General features: G+C 44.7%; 1 protein-coding gene across 4 annotated transcripts in view; it reads left to right on the forward strand.

Annotated features, from left to right (window-relative positions):
• C16H17orf67 (chromosome 16 C17orf67 homolog) overlaps nt 1-22,344 on the forward strand; it is a 42,715-nt gene that overhangs the window by 15,621 nt on the left and 4,750 nt on the right. For all 4 annotated transcript variants that reach the window (XM_028836316.2, XM_077971014.1, XM_028836317.2 and 1 more), the window contains 2 exons: nt 1,773-2,027; nt 2,820-2,920. In XM_028836316.2, the coding sequence (XP_028692149.1) occupies nt 1,973-2,027; nt 2,820-2,920 (156 nt within the window). In that variant the 5' untranslated portion in view covers nt 1,773-1,972. The remainder of the gene's footprint in view (nt 1-1,772; nt 2,028-2,819; nt 2,921-22,344) is intronic.

Raw genomic sequence — 22,344 nt, forward strand, 5'->3', positions numbered from 1 at the left:
ACAGAAGGATGTTAATAGCAGCAGAGTGCATGAAATCAAATATCAAATTTTGAGCAAATGGGTCAGGTGCAGTTCTTTCTTGCCTGTAATTCCAGCACTTTGGGAGACTGACGCAGGAGGATCACTTGAGCCTGTGAGTTTGAGACCGGCCTGGCTAACATAGTGAGCCTCCATCTCTGCAAAAAAGAAAAAACATCAGCTGGGCATAGAGATGCACACTTGTAGTCCCAGCTCCTCAGGAGGCTGAGATGTGAGATCGTGAGCTCAGGAGATTGAGGCTGTAGTGGGCTGTGAATGGACCATCGCACTTCTGCTTGAGCAATAGAATGAGACCCTCTCTCAAAAAAAAAAAAAAATTTTTTTTTTTTTAGCTAATGAACATCTGAGACAACTTTGCTAACATTGCATTTTTTTTTTTGTTTACAATCTGCTCAAAATATCTTTATGCCAACTGTGTGGGCAGCACATTCAGGTTTAATATCAGTTACACATTAGCATAAATTTGGAGAAATACACATAGGGTATTGTTTTCTTTTGAGCTGGCAAAGTGACCACAGAAACATCAGATCATCTCTCTGAATACCGAATTTTATCCAAATAAATGTCACATGCCTTCCAGACATATTTTAATCACGTATTTAATTTCTTAGGCTGAGAGCAGTGTCTCATGCCTATAATTCCAGCACTTTGGGAGGCTGAGGCAGGAGGATCACTTGAGCCTAGGAGTTTGAAAACATCCTGGTCAACATAGTGAGACCCTGTCTCTACAAAATAAAAAAATAAAAAGTTGAGTGTCGTAGTGTGTGCCTGTAGTCCCACCTACTTGGGAGGCTGAGGTAGGAGGATCGCTTGAGTCTGGGAGTTAGAGGCTGCAGTGAACCTCTGCACTCCAGCCTGGAGTGAGACCCAAAGTGAGACCCCTATCCCAAAACCAAACCAAACCAAACCAAAGCAAATCAAAACAGGAAACTTTCTTCATGTGATATTTATAGATGATTTGAATTTGAAATGACTTCAGCTTCTTAAAGTTTTGTTGTCTTTTTAAAAATACCCTTGAATCTGGCTAGTTCCAGTCTTATGACAGCATGTTGCGTGAGGCCCTGTAAAACATGAGGAGTTGTCCCTGAGGTTATAGGGCTTCTTAGGAAGAACACATGTTCTAGGTTTGAAGACAGAAGACTTAGGCTCTACCTTGGCATCCATAATGTGTGAACTTGAACTTGATTTAACATCTGTGAATCTCACTTTTCTTATTTGTAAAATGGAAATGGATGATGAACAGTACTAGCTGCCACGAAGGTCATAGCTTTCCCCTCATCCTTTATCACACCCCACAAGGTAGGTGCTCTTATCTCCTTTTGACAGGGTAGGAAACTGAAGTTCAGAAAGGGTAAGTCACTTACCTAAGGTTACATTGCTAGAAAAAATTGAAGCTAGGATTTGAACTCTGTTTTTCTGTCTCCAAAGTCAGCTGAAAATTGTTTTCCCCCACTCATCATGCCCCTTGCTAATTTCCTGCCTACCTCTGAGATTATTGGGAAGATCAAATTAGACTGGTGAATGGGCTTTGGAAAAATGTCATAAAAGATACAAATGTGTAATAGATCACGAATTCTCAATGAAACAGGAGTATAAACGGAAACTCCAGAGAAACACTCACAAACGTCTGTCTGGTGCTTATCTGTCTGTTTAAATGAAGTGAATATCACATGTTGCTTTTTCAATTTCAAACTCTGAAAGTCATATTACAGAGTAACAATTTCCTTCCTCAGGATAAAAATTTACAGGAATTCAGAGGAAAATATTTCAGTGGTCATTACTAAAACGCTCAGAGTCAGATACATTCAGCATCATACCGTAAGTCCCGTTAGTCAAAGCATAAACAAGTGCAGAACCTGGCGGGGCTTCCTTCAAGTTGGTTGAGTCCATCTGGGAGGATTCACTCAGCAAGAGGCAGAGGAACCAAGGCAGGATGAAGACATTGCCTGTGCTCGTGCTGTCTCTTACCTTACTGACTGTCTTCTCAGGTGAGCACTGACTCCAAAAACAGTCTATTTCTATGCTGACATGATAAATAATAGTCTATTTAACAGTTAATTTAAAAAATTTTAAATAATATATAGGGTATATAGATATTTCAATGCTTTTTCTTTTCTTTTTTTTTTCCATAAGAGCCGGCTTCCAGAATTTTTATCATTAAAGTTACATTATATATTTTTAAAAAAATCTTGAAATATATTTGAGCACTAATTCTCAAAAATGCTGATAAATCTTCAGCTTCTGATAGCTTATTTTAGAGTTTATATGAGATCACCAAAATTTGATATATTTTTATTATGATAATGTCTTTTAAAATTTGCAAGTAATTATCAAAGCACTTTTGTACTATCTCCTTTGAGTGGTTGTGATGATCAAGTTTAACATAGTCTTCTTATCACTGGGCATCTTCCAGTAATGACTTTAAACTTGATTTAGTGTATTGAGGATTAAAAAAACTTCCATGAAAGCAAGCCTAAGAGACACAGACCAGTGAACTGAAGATCCATTAAAATAATCCTCACTTTTAAAGAGATGGACCATTGCAATCAGTAAATATGTTTAGGTTGTGCAACTTTTGCTCTGAGTTAACTATGTTCGAAACAATTCAAAATTGCTTCCTGAGCCCTCTGGAATGCTGCGTCCTTTGGGACAGGTCCCCGGGAAAGAACTTTCGTGTTTTAACCAAAATTGAACTTGCAAATCTTTTGCCTTGGACTGCTGAGATGGCTCATGAACTCCTGAACCTGAGCATCCTTAAGGCACCTTCCCGACTTTTCCAGAGACCTCCCCGATTTTGATGGAGAAGCAGGCCAAACAGCTCCTAAGATCTCGGCGACAGGATAGACCAAGCAAACCTGGATTCCCCGATGAGCCAATGCGGGTAAGTGCTTGGCTCTGGCGGTTTTAAAGAAAATGTGATCATTTGAATGCGATTCATTATGAAACTAGGTGTTGGTCCCAGCATGGGCTGCTAATTGGGGGTTCGGTTAGAGTTTCAGGTATAAGATACATGCAATCTCAATCTTTTACCTATGCATTTTCTCCTCTGGAGGTGCCAGCCTGACTCACCTGTTGTGAACAGGGTAACTTAAAATAGAAATAATGGGGCCAACGGTGGGAGTTCCAGAATCTGGAGAGAGCTGCTGAATGTCACCCCTGTCCTGCTTGCTGGAGAGCTGTTCCCTTTAGCCAATGCTAAGCCCATCTCCTGCCTCTTCCCTTAGGCCCTGGGGCAGGCTGGACCAGCATCCTTGGTCAATGATGGTCTGTCCAGGCAGGGAGAATCTCTGCCCCAGCTGCCCGAGGAGTTCTGCTCTGATCTCATCTCTCTGATTTTGGTCTCTGGCCTTACTTCTGCCCTGTGGGGTCATGATATCCACCTGCCTAGTCTTTCTGAACCAGGCTTTCTGTGAGTAGATGTTACTAGACCCTGCTAGCTGGCCCCGGACCCAATTCAGGCCTGGCTTGTTTCCTCCTGTTGCTAAAATGATAGTGACTTCGGTGGCTAAAATGCCACGCAATGAAGGGAAGTAGCAGTGACCCAGCAAAGTTAGAATGTCTGGGAAGCCATGTCTGTCAGGCTGGTCTCCCATCCTGGCCCCTTCATCTGGGCACGATGCTTATCCTGTCTTCCCTGAATCTCCATATTGAGGCTCAGAAAGAGCTGCAGTAGCATTTGCCTTCATTCACTGCAAAATCTCATGCATAATTTGATTATTTTGTTTAAAGGTTCTTATTAAGATATAGTATTGCACAGTGATGAAGAGTGCTGACTCTGGGGTCAGACTGGGTTTGAATCTCCCTGTTTTCTAACTGGGTAAGTTTGGGGAAGTTTCTTCACATTTTTGTAGCTCAGTACTCTCATCTATAAAATGGGGATAATAAATACAATTGCTGATATTACTATAATATTATTATAAATAATAATGTAAAATAATTATTTTATGATGGTAAAACAAAGTACTTCTTAGGAAAGCACTTAGAAAGTGCTCAGCAAATGGTAAGTACTCCTCTGAGTATTAAGTACCAGGTACCTGCTAGGTTCTGGGGCTGTAGGTTTCTGCTCAAAGTCTGTGGTGGAGACAGAAGTAAGCAAATGGCTGCTATGCAGTATGATTTAAGAACAGATGACTTCAGGCTGTTAGGGATAGATGTGGCTTTTAATTTTTTTTTTTTTTTTTTTTTGGAGAATAAGAGGTAGCTCAGAATATTTAAGTGCAAGGTTGGAGGGGACTGGGAGGTGGGCAGGGCAAGATCGAGACAGGTTTGAGTACCTTGAGTTTTATCTTGTGTCTAGTAGAGAACAACTGAAGGATTTTTCAAGTGGGGGGAGTACAGGTCTGGGTGTTAGAGAGTTTGAGACAATGAGAGAAGAGGCCCATGATTAAAGTCTGGGGTCACCAACACTCAGAGGTGGGCAGGGGAAGAGGAACCCTGAAAGGGCTGAGAAGGAATGCAGAGAGATAGAGAAGCCAAGAGAGTGGGGGTGGCAGACCAAGGTGGGGGAGGCATAGGAGGAGGGGGTGGGGTGAAGGGGGGGCAGCATGTGCACAACTGTGATGGGGAGGAGGATGCCTGGAGGGAGGGATCCTGTCGGGGAGCTCTGGCTGGCCCCCTGTGCTTTGGCAAGATGCCTGGAGCAGCCATTCTGCAGCTCTTCCTCAGGGACCTGGCAGGGGCTGGGGGAGCTGGTTGAAGGGTCCTCAAAGCAGTGGCTCCTGCTCAAGGTGCTCGAGAGGCAGCTCTAATGACTCCCACATCTGCCCCCTGACATTTTCTGTGCCAGCATCTGCACCTGGCTCTTTTGAACTCTGTCTGTGGAATAACAGTCTTTGTCCTAACTGAGGCATTGTAGGTGTGGGTGAACAGGTGGGTTTGAACTGTTGCAGCCCAGCTCCCTGCCCCCCACCCTTCCTGCACCCTGTCCATATGCCAGCCTACATGCCAGGCTAGACTTTGGCCCTAAAACCCTATTTTGCGTGGTCCTTCCCCTGCTCAAAAACTTCCGAAAGCTCCTTCTCTGTTTGCCTTTTCCCACTTGTGGTCGTCACTTCCCTTAATCCTTGACAGCCCTCTGCTTGCTTCCAACTTTGCAATTTTACTGAATATCTGGCTTTTTCTGGTTTGTTTTGCTCATCTTTTATGGGCTTGACCACCACCTGCTCCTCTTAACTGCCTTGAACCTATCTGATTAGTTTCCATGTAACTCCTTCTTGCCTCAGAACTTGTTGCTGAGCCACCATCCCGTCCTCCATGTCCCTCCCAGAGACACTTGATCCAATATTCAGAATCCTCAGGCACTCAGTCCAGTGTGGAAAAGTGGTCATAGGTTTTACAGTTGAAATGTGAAACAAACATGCAGTCAATTATTGGGTGGCTAGTCTATACTAGTAGTTCTCATCCATGGGTAATTATGCCTCCTCATCCCCAGGGACATTTGACAATATCTGAAGACATTTTTGGTTGTTACACCTGTGTGGAGCATTGCTTTTGGCACCCAGTGGGTCCAGGCCAAGGATGCTGCTAAACACTGTACACAGGGCACAGGGCAGCCTCCACAACCCGGAATTATCTGGCCCAAAATGTCAATAGTGCCAAAGGAGAGGAACCAAGTCTACACACTGCCAAGTAAACTTTTTCTTGTTTACTCTCTGTCACGCTGTGTGTGTCTCTCTCTGTCTTTCTCTATAATTGCACTCACTTGAACACACACAGAACTGGCTGAATCAACAAATAGTTTCTGGTATCATATTTTTTCTAGAAATGTGTTTCTTAACTTTGGTTACATTCTGGAACCACCTGGGGAATTTAAATTCTGATGCCTGGGTCCCACTCCCAGAGGGGTGGCCTGGGGTGAGACCTAGGTATGGGGGATGGGGCCAAAGCCCCAGTGATGCCAACCTGCAGTTGAGACTGAGAACCACTGGGCTAGGCCATCTGGGAGAAATCGGCCACGTGTGTACCAGTTCCTGTGGTCTAGTTGGGAACATAAAAGCATTTAGAAAGCTGTTAAATGTTGAAGTGAGCGGTATGGAGAGTATCTTAGTTGTTTAGACAAAAAGAGAGATGAGAGGGTCAAGTGGTGGGCGCTGATCAAGATGTGCACTTAATTAGATTTTATATTGACTGTGCCCTACTAAGCACCGGGGACTGAGGATGCAAGATAAACCAGACATTCTTCCTTATGCAAGGTGCCCACTGTGTGGAGGTGGAGCCAGAGTGCTCCAGCCTGATTTGGGCTCACTAACAAGGTTATGTGGTACAATGAACTGTGGCTCTGCAAGCAGAGAGTCTCGAGCTCTAACTGGAAGGAAAGGGGAGGCTGGGAAGGCTTCCCAGAGGAGGTGACCCCCAGCTGTGGCTTGAAGGATGACTAGGAGTTCTCAGGCAGTGCAGGGGGTAGGGATGAGGCGGGAAGAACATTCCACCCAGTGCACTTCCAGGCCATATTCTGCCGCTAACTAGTTGTGGACTTTGGGTAAGTCACTCCCTCTTTTGGAAGCCTAGTTTTTTCATCTGTAAAATGCAGAGTTTGGCTGGAATCTGGCCTAGATTCCAGAATGTCTAATTTCAGGTCTCATATTGTAGGGCTCTGGATAGAACCTTGGGGCTGACACAGGTTTCTTGGTGCCAGTCTGCAATGTGGCAGAAGAGCCAGAGGCAGCAGGATACCAACCCGAGTGAGGAGTCAGGCAGTTTATTTTGAGGCCCCTGGAGGGGTGTCCCTAGAAACCACAGGCCTCTCACCTCATGCTGGCCCTGCTGCCGGGAGTATTCCACATCCTCGACTTACTTATTTGACCCACTCATGCCTCTTGGGTCTCCTTGTTGACTTCTTCTTTTATGGATTTACTGAAAGCAAAATTAATAATGCCAGTCACTGGCACGTAAAAAGAGGTAATTTACTGCATTTAACTGTGACTGTAAAAATGATCCTGGCCCTGCACTCCCAGTTGGAGCATAAGAGGCAGTGGCCTCAGGTTTGTCCTTGGGTGGTGAGGAGCCGAAGAGGCTGGACCTCTGGCCAGGGGAGGTCAGAGGCTGGCACTAGAGCTGCTGTACGGGCCCACATCTTTGTAGCCTGGGAAGGAGGGAGTTCAGAGGCTCAGGCCTTTGCCTCCTAGGAGCCAGCCCTTCTGGCTCTTTGCCTTTTGCCAAGACCTCCTCACCCTCCCTGTTTCTGAGTGTAGGCCAAGAACAGCTGCGCACAGATGTCCCTTGCTCGGGAAGAGGGTGGGATGGATGCACCATGCTGTGAATTTGGCTGCCAGTATTGTGTCTGTGTATGTGCGTGTGAATGTGTGTGAGAGGTGTGTGTGAGGGATGTGTGAGGGGTGTGTATATGTGTGAGGGGTGTGTGTGAGGGGTTTGTGCGTGTGAGGGGTTTGTGTGTGTGAGGGGTGTGTGTGTGAGGGTGTGCGTATTCAAATATGAGAATTGTATGAGGGGTATATGTGTCAGGAGTATGTGAAGGTGTGGGAGGGTGCATGAGGGGTGTGGGAGAGGGATGCATGTGTGTGAGGATGTATGTGAGGGGTGCGGCGGTGTGTGTGAGGGTGTGTGTGAGGGTGTGTGTGAGGGGTGTGTGCAAGGAGTGTGTGTGAGGTAGGAGTGTGTGGGGGTGTGTGTGAGGGGTCTGTGCAAGGAGTGTGAGGTTGTGTGTGAGAAGTGTGAGGGGTGTGTGAAGGATGTGTGTGTAAGGGTGTATGAGGGATGTCTGAGGGGTGTGTGTGAGGGGTCTGTGCAAGGAGTGTGTGTGAGGGTATGAGTGAGGAGTATGTGTGAGGGATGTGTGAAGGTGTGTGTGAGGGTGTGTGTAAGGGGTGTGTGTGAGGGGTCTGAGAGGTGTGTGAGGGTGCAGGTGTGTGTGAGAGTATATGTGTAAGGGGTGTGTGAGTGTGTGAAGGTGTATGTGTAAGGAGTGTGTGAGTGTGTGAGGGGTCTGTGTGTGAGGTGTGTGTGTGTAGAAGGGTGTGTGTGAGGGTGTATGTGTGAGGGTGTGTATGTGGGGTGTGTGTGAGGGGTCTGTGTGTGAGGGGTGTATGTGAGTGCATGTAGAGGGGTATGTGAGGGTGTATGTGTGAGGAGTGTGTGAATGTGTGTAAGGGGTGTGTGAGGGGTGTGTGTGAGGGGTCTGTGGGTGAGAGTGTGTATAAGGGGTGTGTGTGTGAGGTTGTGTGTGAGGAGTGTGTGTGAGGGATCTGTGGATGAGGGTGTGTATGAGGAGTGTGTGTGAGATTGTGTGTGAGGGGTGTGTGTGAGGCTGTGTATGTGTGAAGGTGTGTGTGAGGGGTGTGTGTGAGGGTGTATGTGTGAGGCGTGTGTGAGGGTTTGTGTTTGTGTATTTTGAAAAGGCCTTGCTGAGTATTTTTTCAGAAGGTCTGAGTTCCAGCCCCCTCTTCTCTCACCTTGACTTGAGGACCTCGGTTGTGTGGAGTGATGGCAGATGGCATCACCAGGTGTTGTTGTGAGGCTGGGTTGGAAGGTCCTTGGATGCCACAGCAGAGTTGGGTTTCTGTACACGGTGGGGGAACTGTGCAGGGATTTCAAGCAGGGGAATGATGTGATTAGATCTTGTTTCCAGGGGCCCTTTAGAAGTTCAGGATGCAGCCTCTTAAATGCTTGCCTTTAGATGCTGTCATACCTGGGAAATAGGAAGTGACGTTTTGGATGCACTATTGCACCTTCTTGCCATGGTACCCAGCAGACAAACAAGTGGACTTTGGCAAATGAGTAGAGTTTGTGATCATTGGAGAATGCATGTGCCCTTGAGAACAGACCCACACACCCTCACACACAACCCTCCACACTCTAAATTACCAGGAGATGACTGGTCAGGTTATTTTATTTTGCTTCTCCGTGTTAAGGGACTGTGCAAAAGAAAACACTTTCAGAGAGGGAAGAGGCCACTGATGAGGGTAAACAAATGGTGCTTTAGGGGAGGTGTTAAGAATTCAAAATGAAAACAAGTATGAAGATTTGCAGAAGTCTCTCCCCATGAAGATCTACTGAGCCATGTTTATAAACTTAACACTTGGCTTAAATATTGTCAGAGGTTGGCTTCTGTGGATTTATAGGCATTTTGGAAACAGGTTGAGACAAGCTGTGCCCGTGCACACAAAGGGCTAGACTGTTTGACATAGATCCTGCTGATTCACTGCAACAAGCTGTTCTTTTCCGACTTGGTGGTGGGAAGGACAAAGTGCTTTTGAGAAGATTGCTGGGTAACCCTGTAGTGTAGGGAGGGCCAGTATTCAATTCAGAGGAGCACAGACACCTGTGGGAACCCTAGATGGACGAAGACAAGGCCCAGAGGGGATGGAGAGGGAGATCAGAGGGAGACAGATGGCTCTGGGTAAGAGAGAAGGAGGGATTTTGAGTGTATGGAGGCAGCGAATAGGGGTAGCGTATGAAGTAGAAGGTGGGAAGGTAGAACCCAAGGAGGGCAAACCACTGAAATTCCCAGCAGCAGGAATAACTGATACATTTATTTTATGGTAACTCTCAACACTGAGTTTAAAGTTGATTTCTGCTCTGTGATGTTATTACCCACTGCTACCCCCAAACCTTAGGACAAGTCCGCTACATACAGAAACTTTGTGTTAGTAGTTCCTTGAGGGAATGGTGGATGGCAGGGGGTTATTGTATGGGTGGTGGGGGCTGACGAGAGCAAGGGACTGCCTAGAATGTGGAAGTTGCAGGGGTAGAGAAATTGGTTAGGAGAATAATTCAGAATAAACTTGACCCCACATTTTCAGAGATTTTGGAGAGTAGGGTTCTAGACTTCACAGGAATGGGATGAACACTCTCCGAAGGCTGGAACTAATTTGCTTGGGGACATCGCTTTTGGAGGCACGTAGGTTTCAGCTGAATTGACTTGCTACTATTTATTTATTTATTTTTGAGACAGGATCTCACTGTGTTGCCCAGGCTGGAGTGCAGTGGTGCAATCATGGCTCACTGCAGTCTCGGCCTCCTGGGCTCAAGCGATTCTCTTGACTTTCTACTTTAGCCAAAGTGGCCCCATCATGTTAGAGAGCTCATGGTATAATGAAGGCTCAAGATCCTGACAGAGAAAAAACATCTGCTTGGGGAGAAATTAATGAAGATCAGGCTGTGCGAAAAGAAGGGCTAGGTTTGGGTTTAGAGGGAAGAAGGTGGAAAAATATTCTGAGCTTTCCTTGAAGGTTTCCTTAGTGATGAATGTGCTTATGTTGATTTTCAGGATTGTAGTCTAAACTCTTGCTGTTCAAAATATGATCCCCAGCTGGGCTGCACGGGCCTTATCTGGGATCCCGTCAGACATGCAGACCCAGGCTCCTCTCCACACTTCCTGAAGGCAAATCTGTGCCTTGCTAACCCCCAGGTGATCCCTGTTCACCCTGGAGAACTGCAAAGGTGGTCCATCTCTGCTCCTGGCATCCTGGGACTGGGAACAAGTGCATGTTAGTTTTTGACACAATTGATCTCTCTTTCTTCCTTTTGGGCATTCTGCTCACTTGGTTTCTACTTTCCCAGCATGCCTCGCCCAAGCTTCTCATTCCACTTGGTGGCTCCTGCTGCTAGGTTTCCTTTACTGGATTCTTGGCCTCTGACAGTTGTTTAAATGTCAGGGGGTCCCAGGGCTTTGCCCTCCATGTGGCTTTAAAGCTCACCTCCCTGCTGATGGTGCACACTTCTATCTCTAGCCTGACTTCTTCCCGGTCATTTACATGACTGTCCACTCCATACCACTGTTTGTACTGGAATATTTAACAAGCATTTCAGATCTAACAGCCCCAAACAAAATTCCCTGTTTTACCCTCATAATGACTGCTGCCTTAGCGTTCCACATTGGGCTAATGGGACCACCTCCAAATCCAGAACCTGACTACTTCTCACCCTCCACCGCCACCTCCACCACAATTATTTGTAGAGTGGACTAAGCAATAATCTTGTCATGGTCTCCCTACTTCCTGTCTTGCTCTCAATGGAGCAGTCAGAGTTATTTCTTAAAGTGTAAACAAGATCATGACCCTCTCCTGCACAAAACCTGCCAATGACTTCCTGTCTTACTCTGAATAAAATTCACAGTCCTGGTCAGGTGGGGTGGCATGCACCTGTAGTTCCAGCTACTCAGGAGAGGCTGAGGTGGGAGATCGATTGAGCCCAGGAGTTCAAGGCTGAAGTGAGCTATGATTGCTGCACTCCAACCTGGGTAACAGAGTAAAATTCTGCCTTCCTGGGACTCACACCCAAAACAATACTATATGATGCAATATTTATATAGGTACATCGATATGCATGTAAATTTCTAAAAGAAGGTCTAGAGAGGTAATCAGTTGACTTTTAACTGTATCATCTCATTTAGGAGACTAGGATTAAAGGTAGTGATTTGATGTTTGAATTGTATACTAGAGTAATTACTTGTATAATTAAAAATATTTAAAACTTTCACATATACTATTGAAAAATTGGAAGCCAAGAAAGAGTCAAAAGAATGAAAGAAAATCAATTGTAGGCCGGGTGTGGTGGCTCACGCCTGTAAACCTAGCACTTTGGGAGGCCGAGGCAGCCAGATCACGAGGTCAGGAGATTGAGACCATCCCAGCTAACACAGTGAAACCCCGTCTCTACTAAAAATACAAAAAACTAGCTGGGCGTGGTGGTGGGTACCTGTAGTCCCAGCTACTTGGGATGCCTCAGCAGGCAGGAGAATGGTGTGAACCCGGGAGGTGGAGCTTGCAGTGAACCGAGATTGCGCCACTGCACTCCAGCCTGGGCGACAGAGCAAGACTCCCTCTCAAAAAAAAAAAAAAAAAAAAAAAAGGAAAATCAACTGTAGTCCTGCCCCTTCTCCCCAAAGACAGGCATGTAAAAACTGTGTTTCCTTTTAGTCTTCGTATATATTTTTAAAAAGTATCTACAATTTTCTGTCCTGTTTTTTCCCTTAATATTAACATACACATGTCCTCGTACTATTATAAGCTATTTGTAACCATAATGTTACTGAATTATCCTCTTTTGTTAGATAGTTGGATCATTTCCAATATTTTTCTGTTATAAACAACACTCAGGACGTTTTTGTGCATAAAGTACTTTTAATATTTTAAAGTATTTTCTATGGGTATATTCCCAGAAAATGAATTACTAGGTCCAAGAATCAGAGTATTTAAAAAACTTTTAGTATATATTACTGAATTATTTTCCAAAAGACTTTAAACAATTCATGTTATGTTTAGTATTCAATGTAACTGTCTTCTGAGACAGTATTCTAGTAGAGGTTTTAAGGTAAAGATATGATGGGAACATGATTATTGTATCTTGAATTGGAGACCAGTGGGCTGTTGCTGGGGCAGGAGGACTGGGTGCAGGCAGGGAGGAGTAGGGATAAAAAATAACCTGTAGGGTTTTGTATAGGCAACTTAGTGCCATTCATTGGCATTGGAAATCCATGACTAGAAACAATGTATGTGGGATGATGGTGTGTTGCAAGTTCTCCTCCCATGGCATCTGCTTTTGTAGTTGTATCTTCTGCTCTTGTTTACCTGGTTAACTCTTATTCATCCCCAGAAACTCACCTTAAATGATGTCGTTTTTGAGAGCCTTCTTGGTGCCTCCCCCTAGTAAATCAAAACATCCCACTAGCATAGCACTTGCAGCACAAGGTTGCTATTTTTGACTCTTTAGTGTCTCTCTACTAGACTGTTGTAAATTACTTGAGGAGATGGACTAGTTGTTTCACTTCTGGGTCCCCACCACCAAGCACAGTACAGTATTGGCATTTACTAAATGATTGTTACTTCTTTCCATTCCCTTCTTTGCTTCTCTCCAGGGTAGAAATTTTGTGGGATATAGCTCTGCTGTAAAACCCAAAGGTTATTCCAAAAAAAATTTTCTATTGCCTCACTTAGACTCATTAAATTTCTCTTAATCTACTCAAATTTTAGGGAAGAGGTTGTTTGCCAATTGCTCGATTGACCTGTGGAAATTCTTTAAAAAGATGACATTCAAGCTTAAATTATTTCTTTTGTGATTATATTTGTAAGTGCTTGTGAAACCTGGGAATACACTTTCCTAGGAAGTATTCCATTTTGGCCTGTGATCCTTTAAGGAATGTTCTTGTTTGGCAAGCATAAATCATATTAGCTTTATTATAAGTAGACTTTGTAAAATATACTTTCATGTTTAGCTCTTTGACAAATGTGTGTAGTAACTCCATTACCCTTTTGTTCCCCATTACCTCAAAGGCCAGTTTGGAGTGACTGAGGTGTAAATTGCCCACAGCACTGTTCTGCCTTCCTTCAGGGCTGAGCCTTCAGTGTTCCAGTGCAGTTAAGTTCTGAGCCACCATTCTATCTATGGGATTACCTTGCTTGTACTAATGAGCAAAATAATTTTTCCAAATGCTGATGGATCTTTAATTCTGCAAAAATGTCACGGGAAGGATTTTGCCTTCTTGGAAAAAGGCCCTGCCTCGATAGAATAACTGTCCACTTTATGATTCTCAGCATAGGTCAAGTTCTGGCGAGTATTAAAGAATGTTTTATTTACAAACGTATAAAAGAATGTTTTATTTTTATTTTCTTTTTTTTTTTTTTTTTTTTTTGAGACGGAGTCTCGCTCTGTCGCCCAGGCTGGAGTGCAGTGGCCGGATCTCCGCTCACTGCAAGCTCCGCCTCCCGGGTTTACGCCATTCTCCCGCCTCAGCCTCCCGAGTAGCTGGGACTACAGGCGCCCGCCACCTCGCCCGGCTAGTTTTTTGTACTTCTTTTTAGTAGAGACGGGGTTTCACCGTGTTAGCCAGGATGGTCTCGATCTCCTGACCTCGTGATCCGCCCGTCTCGGCCTCCCAAGGTGCTGGGATTACAGGCGTGAGCCACTGCGCCCGGCCTTATTTTTATTTTCATACTGTGAGTGTGTGGTGGGGAAGGATACAATGACTGCTAATAGAATTGGGTACCACTGCCTGGATTCCTGCTAAGGCGCCAGTCATTTTACCTACCACTGCCTTGGCACATCAGTGAAAATGCCAATACAGCAAGAAGACAAGTTCGTTATCACACCAGTCCAGAGCCATAATAAAGGACTACTTTTAATTTCTGTTCTAGTTACTGAGAAATATTTAAATCATTACAGTTGGCATGTGACATGGAACACAGATATTGGTTTTGTTTTGCTTTAATTTATACCCCCCCCCACTTGGAGAAAGGAATCTGAAGAAATTAAAACTTATTTTCCATATACCTCTTCTTCCTTGCTCCAGGAACATTTGAGATTATCACTAATGTCGGGTCATTTCTAACTCAGCCAGTGCAATTGTTGAATTTGTGGTTTTCAGGAGATTTGCAATTTGCCTTTTGATTTGACTAATGATTGCTTTTTAGGCGTTTGTGGCATATTCATTTTCCTAACATTTTAAGTAAATTGTGAAATGTCATGGAAACCAGTGCTGATTTCTTTCTTGTTCTCAATGTGTGTCTGTTTTGGTTGTTTTTCTTCAGTGATTATTTCAGTTGGTGTTTAGGAGTGTGAAATATATATTACTTTTTGATGCTTTTAATGTACATTTGGCCTAGGCTGTTATAATGAGCAGATTGACACAGATGTCAAGACATTTCCAAGGAGGATTTAGCAAGATTATGGGGAAAGAACAGTTATTTTATTTATTCATTTGCTCCTTTATACATCTTTCCAGTGAGCTTTGTTGTGGTCCTACTGTGTGCTAAGCACTAAGTCATAGACCAGATATACTTTGGTCACTGCCATAAAAAAACTGGTTGGATATTTGACTGAGAGGGACAGAGATTAAATGAGTAAAGATGCAAATGAGTATATAATTATAAAAGGTGCTGTGTATCAGTAGTGACATTCGTTAATATCACCAGTGATCTCATTATAAATGTCTTTAAGTATTGGGAAGTTGCCAGCCTCCTGTAGCAGATGCAAGTTTTCAAAAATCCGGTTTCCTCTGGGAAGCTCAATTTAATAAATACTGTAAATTGTTTTCCTTGAGGTGACAGGCTTACTTCATTCATTGTCAAGATGTCTGCCCAATGTGCACATAAAACATGCATAGCCAGTTCAGCACCAGCAATTGCACATGTGCTTTTCCTTGTGAAAATCATTGCACTTTGTCATACAGCAGAAGTACTGCCTGCATATGCCCATTTGGGTTGCTGTATACTGTTTCACCAGGGCATTCTTCAGGGCAACTGGCATTTTAAGAATGTTTTATTTTTATTTTCATACTGTGAGTGTGTGGTGGGGAAGGATACGATGACTGCTAATAGAATTGGGTACCACTGCCTGGATTCCTGCTAATGTGCCAGTCATTTTACCTACCACTGCCTTGGCACATCAGTGAAAATGCCAATACAGCAAGAAGACAAATAATGTCTGAGTGTTATTCTAAAACTTATTTGGCCTTATGGGCCCCTGAGGGGAGCACAGATCACGCTTTGAAGAATGATGCTGTAGTCTTTTCTTCAACAAGCCTTTACGGAAAGTTTCCTGTGTACCAGTTCCTGGGAAAGATGCTCTCCTTCACAACCTTGGTGTGTACTCAGATCTTTGTTATCTAATAGTAACCAAAGTTAACAGCTAGCATTTAATGCGTTCCTACTACATTCCAGGAATGGTGTGCCAAGCCGCTGGAGTATTGGGGTCCCAGCAGGAGATGGGGTACCTGAAGAGTGTTTAATAAAGAGACTTTTTACAAAGGCGTGGGCAGGATTAAGGTTAACCAACAAGAAATGATAAAGGATCAGGGTTAACAGTCTCTAGACCATGAAGGAGTAAGGGAGGCAGATGGTTCCCGGAGCTGGAGAGGACAGCCTCCTAGGAGCTGTGGCCTTCAGGAGAGGGATGCAGCCAATTGCTGGGGTGAACTGTGGAAATTCTTTAAAAAGATGACATTCAAGCTTAAATGATTTCTTTTGTGATTGTATTTATGCTTGGTGTGGCTGTGACTCCTTGGGGAGGAACTAGGGGATTGAATACTCTGACCTCTCCCTCCTCCTACCCTCTAATCTGTTCTGGTACCTCCCACTGATGAAACCCAACCAGAAGCCACAGGCCAAGGGAGTCTATGCCGACAATTAATCTGGGTCCCACAGCCAGGTGAAAAGGGGGAGAGAATGGACCTAGAGGGACAAATGCAGGCTACTTATTTGACACAAAACTTTATTTGCACCATTTCATTTAATATCTAACCCAAGGAAGCAAGTTAACTACCTTAAGGAAGCAAGTGCTAGTGCAATCCCCGTCTTGCAGATGAACAAATTGAGGCTGGAGAGGTAAAGCAATAATGACAGAGTCCAGGTTTGAAGGAGACTGAGACTCTTAGCCTCTATTCCTCCCTGTCTGGCCAACAGGCCAGCAAGAAGCAGGCAGCAGGGGTTCCTTCAGTGTGCTGCTTCCACAGAATAGTTGAACAAGTAAAGTTATGTGCTGGGAACTTGTTGTTCCTTATTTATAAGACTGCACACGGCCTTCCTGTTCCTCCCAATTACTATTCTTCTGGCCAAAGACTCCCTGGATAGGGAAGGAGCTCAGCCCAAAATCTGCAAACATGTTCAGAAAGCAGCCAGGGAATCATTGTTGGATCCTACAAGGAGCCCTCTCACCATCTGCCTTCTACCCCAGCTGACCCAGACTCCCTGCCAGAACACTGAGTGTATTTTGATGAGTTAAATGAAAACAACAACCATAACCAAAACAAATCCAAACTGCATGGGTCCTGGGGGAAAGAAAAAAAATCAGAAAAGTTGGACACTTCATAATTCCTTCCTTTGCACATCTTTTTTTTTTTTCTTTTTAAATGACTACATTTGATATAGAATGCAGAGTTCCTAGAGGGTGTTCTAAAAACTTAAAAACTTAGAGTTCTAAAGTGGACCCTTCGTTAAAGCCTTCTTAATGCCATAGGAAGGTTTCCATGATTTAGAATTTTTATGATATTGATACATGCCAAAAACAATTTAATCACATCACAAGTACGACTGAGTATGTCTACTCTTTCTTAAGGTGAAATGCCACTTCTCTGATTATTCTTCTGCAGTTTGTATGGACCCGTTCTATGCATACTTTGCAATGGTTCACATCCTATAATTACAGCACCAACATTTCCTTCAGGACAATATCAAAAACACACTCCAAGTTAAAAATCATTTCCTTCTCTATCCATTCTCTTTTGGAAGGAACAAAAAATAACATCAAGTTTTTTGTTTTTGTTTTGAGTTTTGCTTGAGTCTTCCTCTGTTGCCTGCTCTGGAGTGCAGTGGCATCATCATAGTTCACTGAAGCCTCAAACTCCTGGGCTTAAGTAATCCTCTCGCCTTAGCCTCCTGAGTAGCAAGGACTACAGGTGTGCACCACCATACCCAGCTGGAACATCAAATTTTGATACCAATATATGAGCCAACCCACCTACTACCTCCACTAAACAATATGAGGCAGGCCAATAAAGTCCCCACTCTCAGGGAGAGCTCACTGCCACACAGAATGACCAGGGAGGGCTACGCTGGGAAAAGTCTATGGAGCTTTGGGGACCCAGAGAAGTGGGGTCACGGGGAATCTGAGAAGGTTTCCTAGAGGAAGTAACATCTAAGCTGAGGTCTGAAAAGTCAGGTAAGGATGAGATGGGAAAATAAGAAGGTACAGGGGTGTTCTAGGCAGAGCAAACAACAGGTGCTTTGGAAGCCTTAGAAAGAACAGCAAGCATGGCCCGTTCAGGGAAATATGGAGAACAAAGCTCAAGTGTATTGATGGTGAGTGAAGAGGCTCAGGAGATGGGTATAGCTGGGTCATGAAAAGCCCTTAGCCACATTAAGGAATCAGAACTTTCTCCTGAGCCCAGTGGGAGGCATGCAGGCATTTTAAGTGAAGAAGCAATGTGGGTGAATTAAAAAAATGTATCACCCTGTGACTGGGCGCAGTGGCTCACGCCTGTAGTCCCAGCACTTTGGGAGGCCAAGGCAGGTGGATCACGAGGTCAGGAGATCAAGACCATCCTGGCTAACACGGTGAAACCCCATCTCTACTAAAAAGTACAAAAAACTAGCCGGGCGAGGTGGCGGGCGCCTGTAGTCCCAGCTACTCGGGAGGCTGAGGCAGGAGAATGGCGTGAACCCGGGAGGCGGAGCTTGCAGTGAGCTGAGATCCGGCCACTGCACTCCAGCCTGGGTGACAGAGTGAGACTCCGTCTCAAAAAAAAAAAAAAAAAAAAAAAAAAAAAAGAGAACGGCGTGAACCCAGGAGGTGGAGCTTGCAGTAAGCCGAGATGGTGCCACTGCACTCCAGCCTGGGTGACAGAGTGAGACTCCATCTAAAAAAAAAAAAGAAAAAAAAATCACTTTGCAACAGGATATGGAAAAATCAAGAGGGATTTTTCAGCCTTTTTTTATAACTTTCTTTTTTTTTTTACGTGACTTTAAGAAAGTAATATGTATCACTGTTGTGATAAAAATAAAAACGAATAAAGCTATTTTTGTTTTTTATATTTTAAAAACCCATTCTGACAAAAGACTTGAATGGACATCTACTGAAGAAGATATACAGATGGCAAGTAAGCATGTGAAACATCATACATCATTAGGGAAATGCAACTTAAAACAGCAGTGAGATGCCACTATACACCTATTAGAATGGCCAAAATCTGGAACACGGACAACACCAAATGCTAGTGAGGATGTGAAGCAACAGAACTCTCACTCATTGCTGGTGGAAATGCAAAGCGATGCAGCTACTTTGGAAGACAGTTTGACAGTTTCTTACAAAACCAGACCTACTCTTAACATACTATTCAATAATCACACTCCCTGGTGTTTACCCAAAGGAGCTGAAAACTTAGATCCACACAAAACCTGCACTCACATGTTTATAGCAGTTTTATTCATAGTTGCTCCAACTTGGAAGCAACCAAGATGTCCTGATGAGTGAATAAATGAACCATGGTACATCCAGATAATGGAATATTATTCAACCCTAAAACAAAATGAGCTATCAAGCCATAGAAAGACATGGAATTAAACTTCAATGCATATTACTAAAGAAAAGAAACCAATCTGAAAATTCGATTACATGTTCTATGATTCTAACTACATGACATTCTGGGAAAGGCAAAACTATAGAGACAGTATAAAGATCAGCGGTTGCCAGGGGTTGGGCAGATGAACAGGCAGAGCAAAGCAGATTTTTAGGGCAGTGAAACTGTTCCGTGTGATATTGCTGATATTGCAATGGTAGTGCTAGGGTTTGTATGTGGTTTGTTTGGCCCCACCAAGTCTCATGTTGAAATTTGATCCCCAGTGTTGGAGGTGGGGCCTTGTGGGAGGTGTTTGAGTCATGGAGGTGGATCCCTCATGAATGGTGGTAATGAGGGAGTTTTCACTCTTAGTTCCCATGAGAAGATTGTTGCAAAGAGCCTGGCACCTCCTCTTTTTCTTGCCTCCTGTCTCACCATGTGATCTGCATATATCAGCTCCCCTTCACCTTCTGCCATGAGTGGAAGCTTCCTGAGGTCCTTATCAGAAGCAGATGTAGGTGCCATGCTTTTATTTTTATTTTTATTTATTTATTTATTTTTGAGACAAAAGCTCGCACTGTCGCCCAGGCTGGAGTGCCATGGTGCGATCTCAGCCCACTGCAACCTCCACCTCCTGGGTTCAAGAGGTCCTCCCACCTCAGCCTCCTGAGTAGCTGGGACCACAGGCATGCATCACCACACCTGGCTAATTTTTTTTTGTATTTTTGGTAGAGACAGGGTTTCACCCTGTTGCCCAGGCTTGTCTCGAACTCCAGAGCTCGAGCGATCTGCCCACCTTGGCCTCCCAAATTGCTGGGATTATAGACGTGAGCCATGGTGCCCAACTGCCATGCTTTTGTGTAATACCAAGAGTGAGCCCTAATGTCAACTATGGACTGGTGATGGTGATGTGTCAATGCAGGTGCATCAACTGTAACAAATATCCCATGCTGGTGGAGGATGTTGGTAGTGGGGGAGGCTGTGCCTGTGTGAAGACAGGGGATATATGGGAACACTATATTTCTGCTCAATTTTGCTGCGAACCTAAAACTGCTCTAAAAAATAAAGCCTATTAAGAAAACAAAACAAAACAATAAAAAATTCCACGAGAGGAAGAAGGTAAGACAAGGGGTAGTAAGAGCCTGCAGAGGTTGTGGCAGGGGTCTAGCCCCAGGGCTGGGGCCTGGGCTGGGGCCTAAGCTGGGCAGAGGCAGTTGGGGTGGGTAGAAGGGATCCAGGAGCATTCACAGGAGTTAGGCTGCTTGGATGCTGGGAGAGCAAGGAAGAGGAGTGCGCTGAAGCTTCTTGCTTAACTAGTGATGTGGTTGCCATAAGCAGAGATATGATGAACCACCTTCAGTATGATAGGCAGTTCTTGTAGGCCAGAGATTGCACCAGAAGATGGAGAGGGAAGGAGGAGACCTTATAACTAAGATAAGAGGAATCACATTTTATTCTTTTATTTAAGAGAGGTCCTGTTGATTTATCATTTTTCTGTTTTATGCATCACTTGTAGCACATAATGCCGTGAGTAACCCATATACAGAAAATTCACAGCCTGAACTGGCTTTGGGGAAGACCAAGGCACGTTGGGAGGAGAAGGCTAGCCCCAAAGGCTGGAAGTGACATTCCTGTTGATAAAGGGCAGAGCATGAGCAAACTGAGAGAGAGAGGAGATGCAAAGACAAAAATTTCATGCAAAGGATGGGTGTATTCAGAGACTGATGAGCTGCAGGTTGCAGAGAGGCCCTGTCATGGCCTTCTGTTATTTGTGCTGTCTCCTCCCTTCTCTGGTGGTAGCACACCTGCCACTCCTCATCATCCTAGCATTGACGTGGGTTTTCTCTGCCCTGACCCCAGTCCATCCTCCACCCTGCTGTGCCCCACTATGTGCTCAAGGAGACTGACCCCTGTAGACTGAATCCCTTGGTTCCCTGGCCGGCTGGCTTCTGATTGGGCCCTGCAGGAGACTGAGGGGAAGAGGAGGGAGAGGACGGGCTGTTTGTTCCCTGTTACCTCCTTGCCTTGCAAAGGCTGTGCTGTGCCCCCAAGACCACAGCAGCCCCACCCCCCTGGCCCCAGGCCTATTGGCTCCTCTAAGGGTTCTCCACCCTTGGCCCTGCAAACTTAGGCATGGTCATGGCTTCCCCGTATTGCTAGTCCCTGGGTGCTAGAATATTCTTTGATAGTTCCCTTAACCCTACTCACATGGCTGTGAATGATCTCTTCATTAAAGTCTCTTCAGGCAACCTTTTCAGGGAGAAATTGTGTTCTTGAGAAGCATAGAGATTAACAAAGGCTGTCAATGACAATTGTAGACCAAGGTGGGAAGGCAGGGTCACTCCCTGCTGTTGTGAGGAGTGGGGGAAGGTGGGGAATCCTACCCAAAGCTGCACTCATCTGCTGGCTTGCAAGTACATTATTCAGAGCCACAGACAAAACCCATGGGTAGAGGCAGGCGCTGACTCCTTGCAGGCAGACAGCACTGGTGACGTCTTTGAGGAGGAAGGTGGCCCTGGTGGGCCACCTTTGACCATTTTGGGTCACTCTGTCAGAGTGGAGCAGGGATGGAGGAGGGAGGAGGCATGGGGTGGGAGGAATGCAACACAGATGTGTGAGACAGACAGAGGGGTCAGGAGTCTGCGGCAGCCTTGGTGGACAATGGTGAAGCCCTGACCTAGGGAAGTGGCAGAGATGAGGGAGGGCATCTGAGAACTATTCAGGAGATAGCCTCAACGTTCTAATGCTCAGTCCTATGTTGAGTTTGAGGGTGAGGGAGGCAATGACAGTTCATGTTCTGGAGTGGGTTCCTGAGTAGATGGAGATGCTGGCCACAGTAAGGGGCAGGACTAGTCAGGGCAAGGAGCTGCTTTCGGTTGTGGACAGATTAATGTGTAGGACTGGCCACCTTTCATAAGAATGGAATCGTACACCGTGTGGTCCTTTGTGACTGGCTTCTGTCACTTAGCATAATGTTCTCAAGGTTCATCCATATTGTAGCAGGGATCACTGCTTCATTCATTTTAATTGCCAAATAATATTCCATTATATGGAAGTAGCACATTTTATTTATCCATTCATTTGTTGGTGGACATTTGGGTTGCTTCTGGTTTTTGGCTGTGACAAATGATGCTGGTGTGAACATCTGTGTACAAGTTTTTGTGTGGACATTCATTTTTTGTTTCTCTTGGGTATATACCTACAAGTACAGTTGCTAGCCAGGAGTACAAATGGTAACTCTATGTTTAATATTGTAAGGAGCTGCCAGACTATTTTTACAAAATGCTTCTCTATTTCTA

This window comes from Macaca mulatta, chromosome 16, assembly GCF_049350105.2.
Source record: "Macaca mulatta isolate MMU2019108-1 chromosome 16, T2T-MMU8v2.0, whole genome shotgun sequence".
NCBI lineage: Eukaryota > Metazoa > Chordata > Mammalia > Primates > Cercopithecidae > Macaca > Macaca mulatta.